Source organism: Gorilla gorilla, chromosome 19, assembly GCF_029281585.2.
Source record: "Gorilla gorilla gorilla isolate KB3781 chromosome 19, NHGRI_mGorGor1-v2.1_pri, whole genome shotgun sequence".
Taxonomy (NCBI): Eukaryota; Metazoa; Chordata; class Mammalia; order Primates; family Hominidae; genus Gorilla; species Gorilla gorilla.
The window spans coordinates 82,651,222-82,676,003 of record NC_073243.2 but is presented as its reverse complement, the minus strand read 5'-3'; the positions used below and the strand labels follow the sequence as shown (position 1 = coordinate 82,676,003).

The 24,782-nt window shown below is 39.9% G+C and overlaps 1 protein-coding gene across 1 annotated transcript in view; it reads left to right on the top strand.

The window, feature by feature from the left end:
- Positions 1–24,339, top strand: part of NUP155 (nucleoporin 155) — an 82,613-nt gene extending 58,274 nt beyond the window's left edge. Inside the window, exons 22-35 of the mRNA XM_019013604.4 lie at positions 3,649–3,779; positions 7,304–7,495; positions 8,778–8,916; positions 10,806–10,941; positions 13,018–13,171; positions 13,385–13,489; positions 14,814–14,968; positions 15,300–15,429; positions 16,645–16,758; positions 18,631–18,751; positions 19,221–19,331; positions 22,060–22,196; positions 23,190–23,296; positions 24,139–24,339. Coding sequence (XP_018869149.1) covers positions 3,649–3,779; positions 7,304–7,495; positions 8,778–8,916; positions 10,806–10,941; positions 13,018–13,171; positions 13,385–13,489; positions 14,814–14,968; positions 15,300–15,429; positions 16,645–16,758; positions 18,631–18,751; positions 19,221–19,331; positions 22,060–22,196; positions 23,190–23,296; positions 24,139–24,277 — 1,871 coding nt within the window. The 3' untranslated portion in view covers positions 24,278–24,339. The remainder of the gene's footprint in view (positions 1–3,648; positions 3,780–7,303; positions 7,496–8,777; positions 8,917–10,805; positions 10,942–13,017; positions 13,172–13,384; positions 13,490–14,813; positions 14,969–15,299; positions 15,430–16,644; positions 16,759–18,630; positions 18,752–19,220; positions 19,332–22,059; positions 22,197–23,189; positions 23,297–24,138) is intronic.
- The last annotated feature ends 443 nt before the right edge of the window (positions 24,340–24,782 follow it).

Below are 24,782 nucleotides of genomic sequence, written 5' to 3'. Positions count from 1 at the left end.
TTCTTTTTGAGACGGAGTTTCACTCTTGTCGCCCAGGCTGGAGTGCAGTGGTGCGATGTCAGCTCACTGCAGCCTCCACCTCCCAGGTTCAAGCAATTCTGCCTCAGCCTCCCGAGTAGCTGTGGTTACAGGCATGTGTCACCACACCCAGCTAATTTTTTTATTTTTAGTATAGTTGGGGGTTTCACCATGTTGGCCAGACTGGTCTTGAACTCCTGACCTCAGGTGATCCACCCACTTCGGCCTCCCAAAGTGGTAGGATTACAGGCGTGAGCCACTGCGCCTGGCCAGCCACAGCATTTTATATTTCTAGTAGCAACGCACAAGGGTTCCGATTTCTTCACATCTTTGCCAACATTTGTCATTTTTCTGTCCTTTTATATATAGCCATCCTAATGAACATGGAATGGCATGTCATTGGGATTTTGATTTGCATTTCCCTAATGATTAGTAATATGCCTTTTTATAGAGCTAAAAATATGAATCAAATATTTCATTGTGCTTTTTATCAATTATAAGTAGTAACAAGGAAAGAGCAAGGCAACTGAAAAGTTCTCATAATCTTCAGTTATTCCAGATACAAGTTAGAACAATAATAAGTTATTGCATGAACTTTTTGTGCCATTTAATTTTTTCTAAGTTCTTTTGCCTTCCATTGTTAGGGTTAGAGTTACTTTTTCTGGCCGTGATAGAACTTTCTGGTTTGTTTGTTTTGAGATGGAGTCTCGCTTTTTCGCCGGGGCTGGAGTGCAATGGCACAATCTTGGCTTACTGCAACCTCTACCTCCAAGGTCCAAGTGATTCTCCTGCCTCAGCCTCTCAAGTAGCTGGGATCACAGGTGTGTGCCACCACACCCATCTAGTTTTTGTGTTTTTAGTAGAGATGAGGTTTTGCCACTTTGGCCAGGCCGGTCTTGAACTCATGACCTCAGGTGATCCGCCCAACTCGGCCTCCCAAAGTGCTGGGATTACTTGCGTGAGCCACCACGCCTGGCCAGTAGAACTTTCTCAGTTAACACTCAACCATTTACTTTTGTCCCAAGTTACTTTCTTCCCTACTGAGGACCCTAGGTTTCTATTCATCATTTTGTAAATTCTTTTTTACTATCTTTTAAATTTTTTGTCTCTTTTATTTTTTTGGAGATGGAGTCTTGCTCTGTCGCCCAGGCTCCATGTCCTGGGTTGACGCCATTCTCCTGCCTCAGCCTCCCAAGTAGCTGGGACTACAGGTGCCCGCCACCACACCCGGCTAATTTTTTTGTATTTTTAGTAGAGACGGGTTTTCGCCACGTTAGCCAGGATGGTCTTGATCCTCTGACCTTGTGATCAGCTCGCCTCGGCCTCCCAAAGTGCTGGGATTACAGGCGTGAGCCACTGTGCCTGGCCTTAAATTTTTTCTCTTTTTTTAAAAAATGTTGGAATTGTTTGCCTATCCTCCAGTGTTGTTTCTGTTCTGTTCTGTTGTTTTTTGTTTTGTTTTGTTTTGAGACAGCGTCTTGCTCTGTTGCCCAGGCTGGAGTGCAGTGGTGCCATCTTGGCTCACTGCAACCTCCACCTCCTGGGTTCAAGCGATAATCGTGGCTCAGCCACCTGAGTAACTGGGATTACAGGCATGTGCCACCACACCTGGCTAATTTTTGGATTTTTAGTAGAGATGGGGTTTTGCCATGTTGGCCAAGCTGGTCTTAAATTCATGGCTTCAAGTGATCCGCCCACCTCAGCCTCCCAAAGTGCTAGGATTACAGCCCTGAGCTACTGTGCCCAGCCACCATTTAGCAAATTTTTTTTCTGAGCAGCTAATGATATTTCAGTATGGCTTTGAGATTACATTACTAAACATTGGTGAGGATTTGTACAAATAGGAGCATTTGAATTGCTGGCAGTTTATACTGAAACAACTGCTTTGGAGAGCAATTTGATCATATCTGGTAAAAGCTAAACATATACTCTTAAAGCTGATTTTGTCACTTCTAGGTATATACCCTTAGAGGAGTTTTTTTCAAACTTTTTCCCACAGTAAGAAATATATCTTACATGGCCAGGTGCGGTGGCTCACGCCTTTAATCCCAGCACTTTGGGAGGCCAAGGCGGGCAGATCATTTGAGGTCAGGAGTTTGCGACCAGCCTGGCCAACATGGTGAAACCCTGCCTCTACAAAAAATACCAAAATTAGGTGGGCATGCTGGTGGGTGCCTGTAATCCCAGCTACTCGGGAGGCTGAGGCAGGTGAATCGCTTGAACCCAGGAGGCAGAGGTTGCAGTGAGCTGAGATCATACCACTGCACTCCAGCCTGGACAACAGAGCAAGACTCCGTCTCGGGGAAAAAAGGAAGAAATATATCTTACATTATGACTCAGATGTTTAAAAGCATACACACAAACTAAAATAGATTTTCCTGAAATAATTCTACCTGTTTTATACTCTGATATTTCTTTCTTTTTTGAATTATTTTCTACTTTGTATATTTGAGGGGTGAGCGAAAAGCTATCATGACTGACTAAATTGATTTCATGACTCGCCAATGTGTGTTGATCTAGGGTTTGAGAAACTCAGTCCTAGACTAACTTGACTGTGCTTTCTAGGAGATGTTCTTAAAGAATATTTATTGCATCATTGTTTTATTATCAAAATACTAGAAACAGTGTAATGTCCTCCAAGTGAAAAATGGGCCAAATTGTGGTATACTTACATGATGGAACACTCAGTAGTGAAAATAAATGTACTAGGTTTATATTTATCAGTGTGGATAGTCTGTGAACATATAACTGAATAGAAAAAGCGATGGTGGGCCGGGTGTGGTGGCTCACACCTGTAATCCCAGCACTTTGGGAGGCCAGGGCAGGTGGATCACGAGGTCAGGAGATTGAGACCATCCTGGCTAACATGGTGAAACCGCGCTCTACTAAATATACAAAAAATTAGACGGGCTTAGTGGCGGGCGCCTGTATTCCCAGCTACTCGGGAGGCTGAGGCAGGAGAATGGCGTGAACCCGGGCGGCGGAGCTTGCAGTGAGCTGAGATGGCGCCACTGCACTCCAGCCTGGGCGACAGAGCGAGACTCCATCTCAAAAAAAAGAAAAAAGAAAAAGCGATGGTGTATTTGTTAAAAATACAGAATTTTTTTTTTTTTTTTTTGAGATGGAGTCTCGCTCTGTCGCCCAGGCTGGAGTGCAGTGGCGCGATCTCGGCTCACTGCAAGCTCCACCTCCAGGGTTCACGCCATTCTCCTGCCTCAGCCTCCCGACTAGCTGGGACTACAGGCACCCGCCATCCCCGCCACCAGCTAATTTTTTATGTTTTTAGTAGAGACCCGAGTTTTGCCGTGTTAGCCAGGACGGTCTCGATCTCCTGACCTCATGATCCACCTGCCTCGGCCTCCCAAAGTGCTGGGATTACAGGCGTGAGCCACCGCGCCCAGCCACACAGCAATATTTTCATGGTTTATGTGTACCTACACAAACACAGAAGCATATATATATACACACACGGAGAAGATAAAAACATAAATACTACTGATTATCATGGTTGCCTCTAATGGGGGCTAGGAAGAAAACAACAGGGATTTCAACCTTCACTACAGTTTTTATTTGAAATAAAGCAACTTAACCTATGTTATTTTATAATAATTTATTTTGTTTTCTCATTAGAGGCTCAACTAAGTGAAAAGATTTCACTTCAGGCAATTCAGCAGTTGGTTCGAAAATCATATCAGGCTCTGGCTTTATGGAAACTTCTTTGTGAACATCAATTCACTGTCATTGTGGCAGAACTTCAGAAGGTAAGTTTTTTAAATTTTTTTATGATTATACCGTTAATACTATGTTTGGATTTTTTTGGATGAGTATTTTGGCTTTGGAGGGGATTATTTTGGGAAGCATTTAAGTTATGATGAAGTTAGTATGTTATGGGAAGATGGCACAAAAGCGTACCAACTTGGGGGACCTATTTTTTCAAAGCCACAAGTTTTTACTTGTGGGTATGTGAATGAAGTCATACTTTACAAAACATATTTTTTAAAACAGTGGACTTTACCCTTTATTTGAGCTACAGGTTCTTCTGAGAATCTGATAAAAGCTATCTCTCACTAACGTTAAAGAAATGCATATCGACATGGACACACAGACTTTTGCTTATAATTTCAAAGGGCCCAACAACCTAAATTAAATACTCTTGACTGGGCACCATGCCTCACGCCTGTGATCCCAACACTTTGGGAGGCTGAGGCAGGAGGATCACTTGAGCCTAGGAATTCAAGACTATCCTGGGCAAGATGTCAGGACCCATCTCTACTAAAAATAAAAAATAAATTAGTCAAGTGTGGTGGCACATGCCTGTAGTCCCAGCTACTTGGGAGACTGAAGTGGGAGGAGCACTTGAGCCTGGGAGGTTGAGGCGCCCCACTTAGCCATGATTGTGCCACTGCACCCCAGCCTGGGTGACAGAGTGAGACCCTGCCTGTCTCTCTCTCTCTCTCTCTCTCTCTCTCTCTCTCTCTCTCTCTCTCTCTCTCTCTCTCTGTCTCTCACACACACACACACACACACACACACACACACACACACACACACATATACACCACTCCTACTTCATTTTTTTTTTTTTTTTTTTTTAAAGAGATGGAGTCTCACTCTGTCGCCCAGGCTGCAGTTGTGCAATCTCGGCTCACTGCAACCTCCACCTCCCGGGTTCTAGCAATTCTCCTGCCTCAGCCTCCCGAGTAGCTGGGATTACAGGTGCATGCCACCACGCCCAGCTAATTTTTTGTATTTTAGTAGAGACGGGGTTTCACCGTGTTGCCCAGGGTGATCTCGAACTCCTGAGCTCAGGTAATCCACGCGCCTCGGCCTCCCAAAATGCTAGGATTACAGACCTGACCCACCATACCCAGCAACTGCTCCTACTTTAAAGGAAGATATTTATCACTGTAGGAAATGAATGGTTCATATTTCTTTTGATGTTCACATTTGAATCCTTTCTAAGGATAAGGATAATCAACATTAATCTAAATGTTAGATAGAATATATAGAGGAAATTTATTCCTACCTTTTATTTAATTGTGAGCATTTCTAAACGTATACAAAAGTAGAGCAAAAACTGTAACTCCCATATACATTGGACTCATTCAGCATTTTCAAGATACTGTGTTTCTAAAAAAAATAGACAGTTCCTTGAACAACAACAATGTCATGATGAGTTACCAGTTTTTCTTGAGACAGTGTCTCGCTCTGTCACCCAGGCTGGAGTGCAGTGGCATGATCACGGCTCACTGCACCCTTGACCTCTCTGGACTCCAGTGATTCTCCTACTTTAGCCTCCCGAGTAGCTGGTACTATAGGCACACACCACTACGCCTAGCTAATTTTTGTATTTTTATGTGGAGATGGGGTTTCACCATATCTCCTAGGCTGGATAGTTACCAATATTAACTGTCAATATTTGATAGCAAAATCTGTCTTAAAAATGTCTTTTTACAGATTGGTTCATTCAAATCAGAATCTAAACAGTTTAGTGGGTTTGCTCATGGAATTTGTTGTTTCTCTTTCATCTGTTTCAGTCTGAAGCAGTCTTTCCTTCTTTTTCTTTTCCTTGCTATTGCGTTGTAGAAATCCAGTCATCAATCCAGTAGAATGTCCAGCATTCTACGGACATTCTAAGGCTTTTTTTTTTTAATCCTCTTTGTAGCGAGCTTCTTCCTCTATCTCCTGCATTTTCTATAAAATGAAAGTTTATTATATAGGCTTGATTCAGTTCAGGTCCTTTTTTGAGGAAGAATAGAATACTTCATAGGTAGTGGTTTATTCATCAGACTGTTAGAAGATAGAAAAGGTTTCGTTGTCCTTCTTTTAGTTATACTAAGATGAATTGCTGGATTCAAGTAGTAAGCCTAATACTGCCATTGTGGAATTCTCCATCAGACTTTAATCATCCATTGATAATCATTGCTGGAATTTATTATTTCATTTAGGATTACAAAAGGGTAATATTTATTTATTTGTTTGTTTGTTTGTTTTTTATTTTTATTTTTGAGACAGTGTCTCATTCTGTCACCCAGGCTGGAGTGCTGTGGAACAATCTGAGATCACTGCAACCTCCACCTCCCGGGTACAAGCAGTTCTGCTGCCTCAGCTTCCCGAGTAGCTGGGACTACAGGCATGTGCCACTACGCCTGGCTGATTTTTGTAGTTTTGGTAAGAGACTGGGTTTCGCCATGTTGGCCAGGCTGGTGTTGAACTCCTGACCTCAGGTGATCCACCTGCCTTGGCCTCCCAAAGTGCTGGGATTACAGGCATGAGCCACCATGCCCGGCCAAAAGGATAATATTTTAAATCTGTGATTCCTTCCCCAGTTACTAGCTGCAATTCTGTAAAAAAAAAAAAAAAAAAAATGTTTCCTTGTCCTGTATGGATATTTCATTACTCTGAAACACTTACTTTTTGACTCTCGTATACCATTTTTCAACGTTGGAAGGCAGTCTCCTAATTCTTTCCACTAGTGTCCAATGAATAGTGTGGCTTTTGTTGGTGGTTTTATTTCTTTTAAACATATACTGTTTTTTATTTTTAAAAATTCAAGCTAATATATTTAATTATGAAACTTATCTTTTTCATACCAAGTAGAATAATAATTTTGAGTTTTATTGAGTGATAAATATATTGTAGGTAGGTTTTTATCCTGGGTATGTTTTTGTGATCCATCTTCAAAGCTCTCTTCCTTACATCACCAATGGCATGCTCAATGAATGCAAATTAAAGATTTGTTCAAGAATTTTAACACAGTTTGGATATTTCCTTGAATTTAGAAAAAAGAGATAGCAGTCACATCACTAACAGAATCTTTTACTATAGTATAAATCAATACTTTAGAGCTTCATTTGGACAAGCAGATTTGTTCACAATACAGATTAAACTCCAATATTATTATAAGGCCTAGAATAATGGAATTCTAACAGTGTTTAGGAAGGAGTAATATGTAAGCCCAAGATTTTCAAATATAGCCAAGTGATTGTTTTTTCCATTTTATAACCAAAGCCAGGAGATCTGACTCTAGTTTTGGCTCTACTTAAGCTTTACTTTTCTCATTTGGAAAGTGAGAGTTTTGGACTAGATCTACTGTAGGTTCTTTTCCAACTCTGTATGATTTTATGTAAGTTCGCAAAAATTTGTTTCTACTAATTAGTATATTTTCGCTTTTCAATTATAGAGTCTATTAATATTTAGGTTATTTTAATTTATTAAAATAATTTCATTATGTTTAGAAATATGGTATTTCTATAATTGTGATAGAAAAGTTTTATGCTCCTAGGAACTTCAAGAGCAGCTGAAGATCACCACCTTTAAAGATCTTGTAATCAGGGACAGAGAACTCACAGGGGCATTAATTGCTTCTCTTATCAACTGCTACATCAGAGATAATGCCGCTGTTGATGGCATTAGTTTACATTTACAGGATATCTGCCCACTTCTATATAGCACTGATGATGCAATTTGTTCTAAGGTATGATACTTTGTTACCTATTTCATTGTTATAAGAGGTATCATGTATGATGAACAGTCTTGTTTCACTTAATATAGGACCTCAGTCAGTTAGATCTCTTAACCTCTCCTAGCCTCAGAATCCTCATCTAAGAAAGGGGTTGGAATATGTGGCTTCTTAAAACCTGTGTATACTCTTTTAAGCTTAGCTTTTCTTTTTAAAAATATTTTTATTTATTTATTTGACACAGGGTTTCACTCTGTTGCTTAGGCTGTAGTGCAGTGCTGTGATCATAGCTCACAGCAGCTTCTAAGTCCTAGACTCAAGCAGGCCTCTCATGTAGCTAGGGACTACGGGTGTGCACCACTACACCCAGCCAATTTTTTTGTTTTTTATAGAGACAAGTTCTGATTTGTTGCACAGGCTGGTCTTGAACTCTTGGCTTCAAGTGATCCTCCTGCCTCAGCCTCCCATAGTGCTGGGATTATAAGTGTGAGCCACCATGCCCAGCCCTTCTTTAAGTTTTTCGTAAAGAATATTCTCTCTTTTTTTTTTTAAGACTGAGTACGATCTCAGCTCACTGCAACCTACACCTCCCAGGTTCAAGTGATTCTCCTGCCTCTGCCTCCCAAATAGCTGGGATTACAGGTGTGCACCATCACACCCTGCTAATTTTTTATATTTTTGGTAGAGACAGGATTTCACCATGTTGTCTAGGCTGGTTTTGAACTCCTGACCTCCGCCTGCCTCGGCCTTGCAAAGTGTTGGGATTATAGACATGAGCCTCTGCGCCTGGCCCATAAAGAATCTTTGATAGTGTTTCTAGGCCATATTAAAAAACCAAAGGTGAGAAATTAAGAAAAATCACTAAATTTAGAAATTAAGGAAATTTAGGGAATAATTTATCTCCTTAGCTTAAGGAAAAGTACTAAAACTTCAAGTAAATCTTTTAGTGAATTAGAGTTAATGGGGGCATTTTTATTGATCCTTTCCTACAGGTGGAAAAAATAAATAAATCAGTGTCGCATGGACTGCCTGCTGCCCAATAATGTATTGACTAGGCAAGAGAATTACCAGACAAAAGTTCTCTTGCTTAACATATTTGGGAGAGGAATTAAGAATAGCTAGGAATCTTTGGTCAAAAACTTTTCTGCCTAAAATTAAGAAGTAAGTTTGTAGAGTTGTTTTCATTTTAATGGTAATAACCATATATAAATTTAGACATAGACTAAAACTTAGTTGACAGCATCATCTGTCTGCTTGATTTTATATATTTTTAAGTTCTTGTTATCTCCTCTTCTAGGCAAATGAGCTTCTCCAGCGTTCCCGACAAGTTCAAAATAAGACTGAAAAAGAAAGAATGTTAAGGGAATCATTAAAGGAATATCAAAAAATTAGCAATCAAGTGGACCTTTCCAATGTTTGTGCTCAGTATAGACAAGGTGAGAAATAAAATGTTTCTTGTATCTTTTACTCAACTCAAAAGACAAATAACAGTGTATGAATGAAGCAAGCTAATGATGAAAAGCCACTTTCCAGATGCAAATCTTCTTTCAGCATCAGAGGCCGAGTGAAAGGACGTAGGAATGTGGTATCATTGTGTTGCAATATTTGATGACTACACTGACCTGCAGAAGGTGTAATGTTGTTTCTATCTTTTGAAATGTGCTTTTTTTTTTTTTTTTTTTTTTTGAGACGCAGTCTCGCTCTGTCAGCCAGGCTGGAGTGCAGTGGCACGATCTCAGCTCACTGCATCCTCTGCCTCCCAGGTTCCAGCAATTCTTCTGCCTCAGCCTCCCGGGTAGCTGGTATTACAGGCGCACGCCACCACGCCCAGCTAATTTTTTTTATTTATTTTATTTTTTTTTTTTTTAATTTTGAGACAGAGTCTCGCTCTGTCACCCAGGCTGAAGTGCAGTGGCGCGATCTCAGCTCACTGCAAGCTCTGCCTCCCAGGTTCACGCCATTCTGCCTCAGCCTCCCAAGTAGCTGGGACTACAGGCGCCTGCCACCATGCCCGGCTAATTTTTTTGTATTTTTAGTAGAGATGGGTTTCACCATGTTAGCCAGGATGGTCTCGATCTCCTGACCTCATGATCCACCCACCTCAGCCTCCCAAAGCGCTGGGATAACAGGTGTGAGCCACCGCGCCCGGCCAATGCCCAGCTAATTTTTGTATTTTTAGTAGAGGTGGGGTTTTACCATGTTAGCCAGGGTGGTCTCAATCTCCTGACCTCAGGTGATCCACCCATCTCAGCCTCTCAAAGTGCTAGGATTACAGACATGAGCCACTGCGCCCAGCCGAAATGTATAACTTTTTAGCATTAGAGTTTCAGTTCTTGTCCAGTTCAATTACTGTATGTTTTACATTGCTTTCTGGATTACATTTATTTTTCAGATGTTTAAAATTTTTTTATTGAGTTTTAAGGTATAATCTGCTTACTTTTTAAAAAATTACTTTAGTGGGGGGACGGGGGAGGGGATAGCATTGGGAGATATACCTAATGCTAGATGACGAGTTAGTGGGTGCAGTGCACCAGCATGGCACATGTATACATATGTAACCAACCTGCACAATGTGCACATGTACCCTAAAACTGAAAGTATAATAAAAAAATAAAAATAAAAAATATTACTTTAAATCAAATCTAACATAATGTAAAGGCTATAACTATTTGTACAGGTATTATTTTGAATCCCAAGGTATTTTTTCCCCCCAGTAGGGAACTAAAACTTTCCTTTTTGTTATTTGAAATAGGATCTTTTTTTTCCAATGAAGAAATATATATATTTGTATATATATATTTTTTTTATTTTTTCCTTTTTCTTTTTTTTTTTTTTTGAGACAGAGTCTTGTTCTGTCGCCCAGGCTGGAGTGCAATGGTGCAATCTCAGCTCACTACAACCTCTGCCTCGCTGGTTCAAGTGATTCTCCTGCCTCAGCCTTTTGAGTAGCTGGGATTACAGGCGCGTGCCACCAGGCCCAGCTAATTTTTGTATTTTTAGTAGAGGTAGGGTTTCACCATGTTGGTCAGGCTGGTTTCGAACCCCTGACCTTGTGATCTGCCCCCTCTCAGCCTCCCAAAGTGCTGGGATTACAGGCGTGAGCCACCACATCTGGCCCCCAATGAAGAAATATATTTAACAGTTCCCTTTTAGGCATATTAAGACCTTTTCCTTCTGAAGACCTATCAGAAATATTTTATGTTAGCAGGGTGACTATTGTACAGTAGAGACATAACCTTGATCATTATTTTCATGTGCCAGCTAAGGAAAAATGTATCCAACTTAGTAGTAAGTCATAGGTCTTCATTCTTTTCTTTCCCGTCAGTGAGATTTTATGAGGGTGTGGTGGAACTTTCTCTTACGGCTGCAGAGAAAAAAGATCCTCAAGGTCTTGGGCTTCATTTCTATAAACATGGAGAACCAGAAGAAGACATAGTTGGACTTCAGGCCTTCCAAGAAAGGTGCATTCCATTACCTTAGCAGATTGTCATCTTTATGGACACAGACTTTTCTTTGCATAATGTTTTTTGTTTTTTGTTTTATGTTTTTTTTTTTTTTGAGACAGAGTCTTGCTCTGTCACCCGGGCTGGAGTGCAGTCGTGTGATCTTGGCTCACTGCAACCTCTGCCTCCCAGATTCAAGCTATTCTCGTGCCTCAGCCTCCCGTGTAGCTGGGATTACAGGTGCACACCACCACGCCTGGCTAATTTTTGTATTTTTAGTAGAGACAGGGCTTCACCATTTTGGCCAGGCTGGTCTTGAACTCCTAACCTCAAGTGATCCACCCACCTCAGTCTTGCAAAGTGCTAGGATTATAGCCATCAGCCACCGTGTCTGGCCTCTTTGTGTAAAGGTCAACTGCCCAAAGTGCTGGGATTACAGGCGTGAGCCACCGTGTCCGGTAGGATTTCATTTTAAAGGATAATTTTTAAGTATTCCCAAATTTGTTGAGACTGTTAAAAAGGAAATGTGTGTTTTTAAAAGAAATATAGGCCAGGCACAGTGGCTCACGCCTGTAATCCCAGCACTTTGGGAGGCTGAGGTAGGCAGATGATGAGGTCAGGAGTTCGAGACCAGCCTGGCCATCATAGTGAAACCCTGTCTCTACTAAAATACAAGAATTAGCCAGGCGTGGTGGTGCACACCCGTAATCCCAGCAACTTGGGAGGCTGAGGCAGGAGAATTGCTTTAACCCGGGAGGCAGAGGTTGCAGTGAGCTGAGATTGCACCACAGAACTCCAGCCTGGTCGTCAGAGCAGGGCTCCGTCTCGGAACAAAGAAGAAATATATAACCTTTCTATAACATATATATATGGAGGGTGTTTTGTTTTTGTTTTTGTTTTTGAGACAAAGCTTCACTCTGTCTCCTGGGCTGGAGTCAGTGGCACCATCATAGCTCACTGTACTCTTGACCTTTTGGGCTCAAGTGATCCAGTGATCCTCCTACCTCCGCCTCCTGAGTAGCTGGGACTACAGGCACATGTCACCACACTCGGCTAATTTTTTTTTTTTCTCTTTAATTTCTGTAGAGACAGGGCCTCACTATATTGCCCAGGCTGGTCTTTAACTCCTGGGCTCAAGCAATCCTTTCTTCTCAGCCTCCCAAAGTGCTGAGATTAGAGGTGTCAGCCACCACATCTGGCGAAAACATATTTTTTTATTACTATATTTAATGACTTTACCCTTTTACGTTTAACCAAACACTTCTCAAACTTATTGAAAAAGTATATGGTTTGTATTATTTTAAATGCCAAATATGTACATCTATTCTGCCAAATAGTCTTGAAATCCTTGTATATACTTAAGTAAGGTAAATCAATGGCTTTCTTTTTTGTTATTTGTTTTGTTTTGTTTTTGGGAGGTTTTGTTTTTTGTTTTTGAGACAGGGCCTCATTCTGTTGCCTGAGCTGGAGTGCAGTGGCATGATAGCTCACTTGCAGCCTTGAATTCCTGGGCTCAAGCGATCCTCCTGCCTCTGCCTCCCAAGTAGCTGGGATTACAGGTGCATACCGCCACGCCTGGTTAATTTTTTGTTTCGTTTTGTTTTGTTTTTTGTTCGTTTGTTTTTTGAGACAGGGTCTTGCTGTCACCCAGGATGGAGTGCAGTGGCATGATCTCAGCTCACCTCAACCTCTGCCTCCCAGGTTCAAGCAATTCTTGTGCCTCACTCACCTGAATAGCTGGCACTACAGGCATGCACCACCATGCCTGGCTAATTTTTGTATTTTTAGCAGATACGGGGTTTCACCAGGTTGGCCAGGCTGGTCTCAAATTCGTGACCTCTGGCAGTCCCCCTGCCTTCATCTCCCAGAGTGCTGGGATTACAGGTGTGAGGCACTGTGCCCAGCCAATTTTTTGTATTTTTTGTAGAGACGTGGTCCCGCTCTGTTGCCCTGGCTAGTCTTGAACTCCCAGCCTCAAGCCGCCCTCCTACCTTGACCTCCCTATGGCTGGCATTACAGGCGTGAGTCACCACACTTACCATCATTTGCTTTCTAGTTAAATAATGTAATTGTTCCTTTTCCATTTTCTTTCAGATTAAACAGTTACAAATGCATTACAGACACACTTCAAGAACTGGTAAATCAAAGTAAGGCCGCTCCTCAGTCTCCCAGTGTACCCAAAAAACCTGGTCCTCCAGTGTTGTCATCTGATCCAAATATGCTGAGTAATGAAGAAGCAGGACATCATGTAAGGGACATAGTATATTTTCATTCTGAGAATACACTGTTTAGAAGTTCTCCATGGTAATGGTAGCACAGTCATCTTGGGGAAAGGTGGTAGTTCTTAGAAGTTATAATGTAAGGATTCTTGACTTCTTACTGGAGTTTATAGGGCTAAAGGGTTGTGATGCCCAGAAACAGAGTCTTTAACTGCTAATTTTTACTATTTTCTTTATTTTAGTTTGAACAAATGCTTAAATTGTCACAGCGATCCAAGGATGAGCTCTTTAGTATTGCCCTTTATAATTGGCTAATACAAGCCGACCTTGCAGATAAGCTGCTACAGGTAAATCTTTTTTTATTGCAGTTGTGTTAATTATTCTTAAGGAGCATAACTCATCTAATTTAAGCACATATATAGATGTAAAAAATTCAGTTTCTCATCCCATGCCTACTATTAGATGTTAGTATAAAGCTGAGTAATGCAGTATCTTTTCCTAAGGGGCAAAGTAGGCACTGCTCCAATTTTCTTGTTATTTCAAAGCTGATTGGGATAGTTTATATTGCGGGGTAGAAATCACTGGATTATGAATATGAGTCCTGTAGGTCATCTTATCTTAACTCTGCTGTTAAGTCACTGTGACTTCAGATATGTCCTTTTACCTACCCTAAGTTTCAGTGTTCCTCAATCTGTTTAATGAATACATAGCATTTGATAATTTCAATAATGCCTTTGAGCTCAATGTCTAGGAATCAATAGCTGTGTTATCAAAGTTTATTTTTAAAAATTTGTAATTTTATAGTAAATTTCCTTTTTTTTTTTTTTTTTTTTTTTGAGATGGAGTCTGGCTCTGTTGCCCAGGCTGGAGTGCAGTGGCATGATCTCAACTCACTGCAACCTCTGCCTCCCAGGTTCCAGCGATCCTCCTGCCTCAGCCTCCCAAGTAGCTGGGATTACAGGCACCCGCCACCAGGCACAGCTAATTTTTATATCTTTTTAGTAGAGATGGGGTTTTACCATGTTGGCCAGGCTGGTCTCAAACTCCTGAGCTCAGGTGATCTGCCCACCTCAGCCTCCCGAAGTGCTGGGATCACAGGCATGAACCACTGTGCCCGGCCAAATTTCCTTTTCTTTTTTGAGGCAGGGTCTCAATCTGTAGCTTAGGCTGAAGTGCAGTGCAATGGCACGATAATGGCTCACTGTAGCCTTGACCTCCCTAGGCTCAGGTGATCCTCACACCTAACCTTCCTGAGTAACTAGAACTATAGGCCTGCGCCACCACACCCAGCTAATTTTTTTGTAGAGACGAGGTTTTGCCATATATTGCCCAGGCTGGTCTCAAACTCCTGAGCTCACGTGATCTGCCCACCTCGGCCTCCCAAAGTGCGAGGATTACAGACATGGGTCGCCATGCCCAGCCTACTAAATTATTGTTATCAACCTAATAGAATTGTTTTGGGAACTCTTATGCTAACTGTGGTAAAACAAAAATTGTTTATAATAAGAAAATTTGCCCTCTCTTTTATCTGTTAGTATTGGATTATAATTTTGCTTGTTTTCATAAAACAAGGCAAAGTTGTAGTTGACTTAAAAATACTATATTTTCCTTATCAGGAACATTATCTGTAGGTGGTTAGAAAATTTTTCTGAATAACTATATAATTTCTAGGTTGCTTCTCCATTTCTGGAGCCACATCTAGTCCGAATGGCCAAAGTTGATCAAAACAGAGTTCGTTATATGGATTTACTCTGGCGGTATTACGAGAAGAACAGAAGTTTCAGTAATGCTGCTCGTGTACTGTCCAGACTGGCTGACATGCATAGGTATGGCATAATATTCTTATTGTGAAGAATGATTCAAAACTGAGCTATATGTACTTACATTCAGTTTTCTTTAATTTTAGAAGAATCTAAGTTTTAATATACTGACCTAAATTTTTTAAATAGGATGTTACTTTTTATTCATAAATGTATTTCTTTATGTGTTGTCTAAAATTGTGGATCTCTCTTATTAGAAATCTAAAATAGATTTTTTTTCAAGTTTCAGATGGCTTTTTATGTGTGTTTGGTATGAAACGGTACATACTAATTGACGTATTTGTATCATCAATCCTTAAGAAATTGTGTAACTAAAAATAAGCGTTTTCCCTTCTAGCACAGAAATTTCACTTCAGCAGCGACTAGAGTACATTGCTCGAGCCATTCTTAGTGCCAAAAGTTCCACTGCCATTTCATCAATAGCTGCCGATGGTGAATTTCTTCATGAATTAGAAGAAAAAATGGAGGTAAGTGCTAAAGATCTTAAGCTGTGTCCACATTGAGTACTAGCCACATTCCATTCTTCCCTTGGTAAGTAATAGGTCTGAGAAGTCATTATTATTCTAGTTGCTTTTGTCTATTTATATTTATTTTTATGTTTAGATGTAAATCTTAAAGATTTTTAAGGATGCACTTGGGTCATAAAAACATTGCTATAATTTAGAAGTTTTCTCTTTGGCATTTTGAAAGGTTTTTCCCAGCTGGGTGCAGTGGCTCACGCCTGTAATGCCAGCACTTTGGGAGGCCGAGGCAGCCAGATCATGAGGTCAGAAGTTTGAGACCAGCCTGGCCAACATGGCGAAACCTTGTCTCTACTTAAAAAAATACAAAAATTAGCCGGGGGTGGTGGCACATGCCTGTAGTCCCATCTACCTGGGAGACTGAGGCAGGAGAATTGCTTGAACCCAGGAAGCGGAGGTTGCAGTGAGCTGAGATTGCACCACTGCATTCCAGCCTGGGAGACAGAGTGAGACTCTGTCTCAAAAAATAATAATAATAAAAAATAAATGTTTTTCCCAATTGTTTCAACAGCAAGTGGATTACATCACATTCACCATTTATTTTGGAAGCAAATAAGTAGATGTATGAAGTAGAGTAGGCTAAAATTCCCTAACTAAGAGAATCAAAAACGTACCATCGTCCAAATACAAAAGTTTGTTTCTTATTCACAAAAATCCAAGGTGAGTCTTCCTGATTGGCAGCTGGCTTTCCTCCGTGTGGTTGATTTAGGAACCCAAGTTCTATTTTCTGGCGCTACCATTCCCTAGGGCCTCTGCTTTATCTTCAGCAGAGGGAGGAAGGAAAAGAAAGAACACATTCACTGTCTTAAAAACTACAGCCCTGACATGACACCCTACTTCTACTCACATTCCTTTGAAGAGAACTTGGTTGTATGGCCATACCTCCCCTACAGAGGAGGCTGAGCTATATAGTCTAACCATTTGGCTACAGTCTTGGAAGGTATAAATATTGGGCAGCAAGGAGTCTGCCACAGTATACTTCCTGTGAAATCTATTATGTTTAGTTGATGTCTGTTATGATAATGTTAGCCTATTATGATAGAAATCTTCATTTATACATTATTTTAGCCAACTTAAAGTCAGATAGTAGGATCCATTCTTTCAAATGTATGTTGATTTATCATAAATAAATTAAGACATCCTGTTTTCTGCCCAAACTAGGTTGCTAGGATCCAACTTCAGATACAGGAGACACTACAAAGGCAGTATTCCCATCATTCTTCTGTACAGGATGCAGTTTCTCAGCTGGATTCTGAGCTGATGGACATAACTAAGGTAATAAAAAAGCAAGTGAAATTTTTATAGTAGTCACCTAATAATGAGAAATTTTTGTTTTTTATTTTGCTTTTTGTTTCATGGGGAAAATTACCTTATCTCCACAAATAAGATAAGGCATCTTTGGCAGCTTGTCACTGGGCTGACAGATCACCACTGCTTCATCTGACTCCTAGAAAAGGCTAAGCTACTCTTTCCAGGCCAGTAGCTACAAAGAACCTATCAGCCTCGCATGAGAGCTGTGTTAAAACCAGCTTATTTCCAGCCTGGGCAACATGGCGAAACCTCATCTTTACAAAAAAAAAATAGCAAAAAAGGCCCGGCACTGTGGCTCACACCTGTAATCCAACACTTTGGGAGGCTGAGGCGGGCAGATCACCTGAGGTCAGGAGTTTGAGACCAGCCTGGTCAACATGGGGAAACTCTGTCTCTACTAAAAATACAAAAATTAGCCAGGCGTGGTGGCATGCGCCTGTAATCCCAGCTACTTGGGAGGCTGAGGCAGGAGAATTGCTTGAACCCAGGAGGTGGGGGTTTCAGTGAGCCGAGATCATGCCACTGCAGTCCAGGAGGCTGGGCGACAGAGCAAGACTCCATCAAAAAAAAAAAAAAAGTTAGCCAGGTGTGGTGGTGTGTGGTTGTAGTTCATCTACTCAGGAGACTGAGGTGGGAGGATTGATTTAGCCCAGGAGGCCCAGGTTGTGGTGAGCCTCGATGGTGCTACTGCATTCCAGCCTGAGTGACAGAGTGAGACCCTGTCTCAAAAAGAAAAAAAAAAAAAAACTAAAAAACCAAAACCATCTTATTTATGGCCTCGCTTCTTGCCTTGGAAAAACTAACTTATCTTTGCTTAACTCTCTAAACCTCTTTCTCTCTCTGTAATTTTCTGAGCAGTTCCTTCCTCTTCATTTATTCTTAGACATAGTTCCAGGTACCCTGAAACACCTTGAGATTTGTCAGTATTCCTGTGATTCTTCAACCCATTGTTTATACAACACTAGTTCTAAGATACCATTGCAGGAGGTTTGTGGGGAAGGTGGGGATGGTTAATGGGTACAAAAACAAAATGAATAAGACCTATTTGATAGCACAATAGGGTGACTATAGTCAATAATAACTGTATATTTTAAAACAGAGAATGTAATTGGATTATTTGTAACTCAAAAGGATAACTGCTTGAGGAATAGACATTCTCCATGACATGCTTATTTCTCATTGCATGACTGTATCAGAACATCTCATGTACCCCATAAATACATACACCTACTGTGTACCCACAGAAATTTGAAAAAATGGATTTTAAAATTAATAAATAGAATGTCGTTGCAACATCTTCTTCCCAGCCAAGAAAAAAGCTCTACATGCTAAAATGTGTTTGAATGTATTTACCATACCCTTACCCTTTTTTTTTTTTTTTGGTGGGGGGGAGACAGAGTCTTGCTCTGTCACCAGGCTAGAGTGCAATGGCGTGATCTCAGCTGACTGCAACCTCCACCTTCCTCAGCCTCCTGAGTAGCTGGGACTACAGCCACGCACCACCATGCCCAGCTAATTTTTTTTTTTTTATTTTAGTAGAGAACGGGTTTCACCATATTGGCCAGGATGGTGTCCATCTCCCGACCTCGTGATCCGCTCACCTTGGCCTCTTAAAGTGCTGGGATTACAGGCGTGAGTCACCGTATCCGGCCCATACCCTTAACTTTTTAAATATGGAGTTATAACCAACTACATACATCATCACATCTTCATATCATATTTCAGAAACTTTATGTAAAATCTTTGGTTATTTTTTAATTTTCAAGGAGTGCTTCACTATTAATCTCTGAATGTTGATCTCTAGTTGGATGTTAATTTTGGGATTTTCTCTCACAGCTTTATGGGGAATTTGCTGACCCATTTAAACTTGCAGAGTGCAAACTTGCAATAATTCATTGTGCCGGTTATTCAGACCCTATATTGGTGCAGACACTTTGGCAAGATATCATAGAGAAAGGTAAGTGTTCAGTTATAGGTATGTTAGCATACGTTATGTAGTGACTTGGTGGAGGAATGCAAGCTGCTAGTAACTAATATAATGCAAGCCGCTAGTGGCTCATGAAAATTGTGTATACCTAAGAAGAGAGTAAGTGGAAGTCACCTGGGTATGGTGGAGGATGATCATACACAGAATGACCCAAGTGAATATTCGGGAGAATACTCAGTGAAAAGGTTATTTAATTTATATTATTTGTGCTGCCTTATAAAAGATACTGAGACACTCACCTCAGAATCTAATAACCAGTATAACCTGGTAAGACATGAGAGTATCTCAGACAATAACAGAAACACCAAATCTGTTAATCATATTAATGTGACTATCTGTTCTAAAGTATTTTGAACCTTGAAACAGAATTAAATAGCCAATGTAAACATTTCACATTAAAAATAATTTGGGTTTCAAATGACATGTCTTTTTGTTACAGAATTGAGTGACAGTGTGACATTGAGCTCTTCGGATAGAATGCATGCTCTTAGTCTCAAGATTGTTCTCCTTGGCAAAATTTATGCTGGCACACCACGCTTCTTTCCTTTAGGTAAGCTTTGATCTTAGGTGCAGTCACGTATTTTCTGTTCTGATGGTGTTCTCCGCTGATATGGACAAATAACGATCTTTCGAGTAAAATAAAGAGTTTCTTTGCTATTTAGTTCAGCACTTTAATTCTGCCTCTCCGGAAAGACTTCCAAAGAATGGCAGAATTTGTTAAAGAAGAGTTGAGTATGAAACTTTCTGTGACTAACTTTCCAAGTTTATATTATCTATCTTAGGATTGTGCTGACTGACAAACTATGATTATATTGTTGGTAACCCTATACAAGTTTCTGAAGAGAAAAGAAAAACGGTTGATGTTTTTGTGCATAGGTAATCTGTGATTGATTCAACTGTTCTTTTTTTATGTTGAGGGCACGTTTTTCTTTAAAATAGCAAATAATTATGTTAAAACTTAGTGTTTGAATCCCTTTCTTAATGAGATATGGTGGCTATAATTTTTAAATAAGGTAGCTAATTATGAGCTATTTGCCAACCTACAAGTGTTTTCCTCAGTGGTAAAACAATAGAAGCAGCATAAATACACCCATAAATTAGAATATTAACTACTTTTGTGTAATTTAAAAATATTGAGAGACATGAAAATCCTCACAATATAACTTTTTTTTTTTTGAGACAGAGGTTTTCTCTGTCGCCCAGGCTGGAGTGGAATGATGCCATCTCGGCTCACTGCAACTTCTGTCTTCCAGGTTCAAGCAGTTCTCCTGCCTAGCCTCCCAAGTAGGTGGGATTACAGGTGCCTGCAACCACGCCTGGCTAATTTTTTGTATTTTTATTAGAAATGAGGTTTCCCCATGTTGTCTAGGCTGGTCTCAAACTCCTGGCCTCAGGTGATCCGCTTGCCTTGGCCTCCCAAGGTGCTGGGATTAAAGGCGTTCGCCACTGTGCCCAGCCTAATTTTTTTTTTTTTTTTTTTTTTTTTTTTTTTCAAATGAGCATTCAAACTTGTTTACAGACCATCTCTGACTTAGGGTCTATTCCCTCTGGACATAGTCAGAAATAAAACCATTTTATTCATACCCTTACTTCTTGTAGGTATAATATGGAAACGGTTCCCTTTCCATACCATTTTATCGATCCTAAAAATAAAGAGAAATAAAAGAGCAAATACATACTTTATATAAATGTTTATAAGTGTGTGAAACTGGTACTTTTGATAGTTGTTTTAAAAAACACTGCACCGTGGCTGGGCATGGTGGCTCACAGGCGTAATCCCAGCACTTTGGGAGGCCGAGGCGGATGGATCGCTTGAGCCCAGGAGTTCGAGACCAGCCTGGGCAACATGGCAAAACCCTGTCTCTACAAAAAAACAGGAAAATTATCCAGGCATGGTGGCATGCGCCCGTGGTTCCAGCTACTCGGGAGGCTATGGTGGGAGGATCACTTGAGCCTGGGAGGTGAAAACTGCAGTAAGCTGAGATCGAACCACTGCACTCCAACCTCAGTGACACAGTGAGACCCCATTTCAATAAATAAATAAATAACACTGTATTGTACATAGTTCTTTTTAAGGAATTTTCATTTTAATTTAGAAATAATCATGTGGGCTTTGTGTGGCGGCTCACACCTGTAATCTCAACACTTTGGAGAGGCAAAGGCAGGAAGATTGCTTGAAGCCAGGAGTTTGAGACCAGCCTGGGCATAGCAAGCCCCGTCTCTACAAAAAAAATTAAGATTAGCTAGGCATGGTAGCACGTGCCTCTATAGTCCTAGCTAATCAGGCTGAGTCAGGAGGATTTCTATGTTTTATTTATATATATATATTTTTGCTTTTGATAGAGAAGGGATCTCATGATGTTGCCCAAGCTAGTCTTGAATTAGCCACGCCTAGCTAATTTTTTTGTATTTTTAATAGAGACAGGGTTTCACCATGTTGGCCAGGCTGGTCTTGAACTCCTGACCTCAGGTGATCTGCTCACCTTGGCCTCCCATAGTGCTGGGATTACAGGTGCGAACCACCACGCCTGGCCATAACTATAAATTTGGCTGTTACTGTTTATGATAAGACAGGCGGTTAAAAGTAAGAATGAGGCCACAGTTAGAACTGTCAAATAAATCTAGGGGTGGGGCATTAAAAAATACATTTAATATTTCTGAAATCAGGATGCAGTTGCCCTTTTCTGAAAAGCTGTTAAAGTGAGGAAACCTATTTTTTTTAAATACTGTTACTAAAAAAAATTATCAGTGAAGTCCTCTTCAATATTGGGATCGTGAATGTTCTCTGTTTTCTTCTTGTATCTTTCTGAGTTTTCTAGGTTCTGTAATTTTAATTTTAGGACATTTTCATCATCCCAAAAAGAAACTCTGTGCTCATTAGTTGTCACTTCCCATTCTTTCACACCCTCCAGCCCTAGGCAGCCACTAATTTACTTTAGATTTGCCTGTTCTGGTATATATCTTACTTTTATTTTAAAAAAACTTTTTTTTCTTTTAAGCTGAGAGTGATGGTGCACACTTGTAGCCCCAGCTTACTTGGGAGGTTGAGGTCGGGAGGATTGAGCTCAGGAGTTCAAGGCTGTCGTGCACTGTAGTTGCTCCTATGAATAGCCACTATTTCTAGTCTGGGCAACATAGCAAAAAAAAACCCCGCCCCAAAAAATTGCAATTGGATTTCAGAAGATATCCCCCTAGAAAATATTCAGTTATGAATAAGACCTACCTTTTAGTATCAAGAGCTAAAAATCCAAATTTCCGATCTTTTTTTTTCTTCCCAGATTTTATTGTACAGTTTTTAGAACAGCAGGTTTGTACTTTGAACTGGGATGTGGGCTTCGTAATACAGACAATGAATGAAATTGGAGTACCATTACCTAGACTACTAGAAGTTTATGATCAGTTGTTCAAATCACGGGTAAGGAAAATATTAAATAACATAAAATTATTTTCTTTAATTAAAGTAACTTTGTAGATATAGAGTGGGGTATTTTGATTGCATTTTTGTATCTTATCACTTAGTCTAATTACACTTGGTTGAGTCTTGGAAATTATGCTTTTGACTTTTTAAACCTGTATATCATTATTAAAATGAAATATTATTTTTGAATATTAATAAATATGCTTTACTCTTGGTGGAAGAGGCTAAACCAAGGTGTGGGCTAAACTCATTACATTAAGAATCATCATTTGCTTTAAAAGAACAAGATTACATTGTATTTATTTACTATAACCTCATCTGAAATATCAGTGCTTAAAGATCCTTCTCACCCTGCTGAACCTTATCAGACTATATGTTTTGTAATTTTTATGCTAAGGATAAAAGATCCAAATAAAAACTTGTCAAAGTAGATTGTGTCTTTTATAGCAGCATCACACAGTGCTTTACAACATTAGCCTGTGATGGAAATGAGCAGGTAACTGTAGTATCTCCATCTTATATTGCAAAAAGACAAGAGCAGAGATGTTAAATAACCTGCTTAAGTCACATGGCTAGTAACTGGTGAAGCCAGACCTAGAATTAAGTTTCTGTTACTGCTAGTTTAGTCTCTTTATGATGTCAGACTAAATCTGCATAGGTTCAAAGTAACAGTGGTGTCACAACCCATAGAAAGAAAGATTTTTCTCTTATCTCAGATTCCTAAGCGGGACATTTACATGCTCTGCAAAGTAGATTGGTGTATCAAATATGCATCCTAAGTAATATCATAGTGTTGTTAATTAATAAGTTTTTAATGTTGTTTGAAATATTAACTATAATCAGATATATAATTTAGTAGCCATGTAATATTAAACGCTTTTTAATAGCGATAAGTTTTGCATGGATCCTGATGTCTACTTTAGTATAAATGATTTAAATAATCAATTGACACAATTTGCCTCACATTTCATTATGTATATTTCTTCATAGGATCCATTCTGGAACAGAATGAAGAAGCCACTGCACCTTTTGGATTGTATACATGTATTATTGACAAGATATGTTGAGAATCCCAGCCAAGTTTTAAATTGTGAAAGGTACTTACGAATTAAACATTGGATCAGCAAAAGCTTTTAAATGCTTCTAATAAATACCTGGGTAAAAAATTTGAAGAGAAGATGGGAAGATTCTTGTGTATATTAGCAATAACTATTTGAATGATATTGATCACCATGTATGAAAAATAGGAGTTTTTTCCATTTTCAACCCTTGTCCTAAATCCTTTCTACAGCTGAACATACATAATGTATTCATTTCTTCTACTTTAGATTAGTGACCTAGGACCAAAACATTTCAATTATGTCTTTGTGATATTATTGGCCATTTAAGGGATATTCTTTTGAAAAAGAATATTAGCAGGAATCATCTGTTACTGCTTTCTTCTCATTGTAAAAATCTTCAGGCCGGGCGTGGTGGCTCACGCCTGTAATCCCAGCACTTTGGGAGGCTGAGATGGGTGGATCACGAGGTCAAGAGATCGAGACCATCCTGGCTAACACATGAAACCCCGTCTCTACTAAAAATACAAAAAAATTAGCTGGTCGTGGTGGCAGGCACCTGTAGTCCCAGCTACACGGGAGGCTGAGGCAGGAGAATGGCGTGAACCCAGGAGGCAGAGATTGCAGTGAGCCGAGATCGCGCCACTGCACTCCAGCCTGAGTGACAGAGCGAGACTCCGTCTCAAAAAAAAAAAAAAAAAAACTTCAAATGGAACCCACCTACCCCCAAGTTTCCTTTTTTACTTTATTTCTTATTTACTTAATCACATGGTCTTTCCTCTTCTGTGAGAATTAAAGTTGCCAGAAGTTGGTGGGGAAGAAGTCCGGTAGGAGGAAATGTTTGTAAATGTATAATTAATCATGTGTCTTTTTCGTTGTAGGAGAAGATTTACAAATCTCTGCCTGGATGCTGTTTGTGGTTACCTTGTTGAGCTCCAGTCTATGAGCTCGTCAGTAGCAGTACAAGCCATCACCGGGAATTTTAAATCTCTTCAAGCTAAATTAGAACGGCTTCATTAATTACTGTGATATACTTTCATCCGTTTTATGATCTGTAAAATAAAAACTCAGCTGGGTCCAGATATCAGGTGTTCTAAATCTAAGAATGTAAGAACAATCTTAATAGAAATATGTTTTTAATAAGTGGCTAATATCTACAAATAGTACCTTTGCTAAATGAATTCTTTTTTATGACTTTTGTTTTTTAGTAATTGGGTGAAAAAACAACTGAAATGAGATTATTTATTATTTTAACATAAGGATTAAAAATATTTAGAAACTCTTAAATTTTGAATTGTACTGCAGGCAGAAATTTCGAATTTATATTATTCATGAATTTCAAGTTAGTCCAAGGATATTGGCATTAAAACTCCACTAGGCGGCCGGGCACAGTGACTTACACCTGTAATCCCAGCGCTTTGGGAGGCCAAGGTGGGCGAATCACGAGGCCAAGAGTTTGAGACCAACCTGGCCAACATGGTGGAACCCCATCTCTACTAAAAATACAAAAAAATTAGCCAGGCGT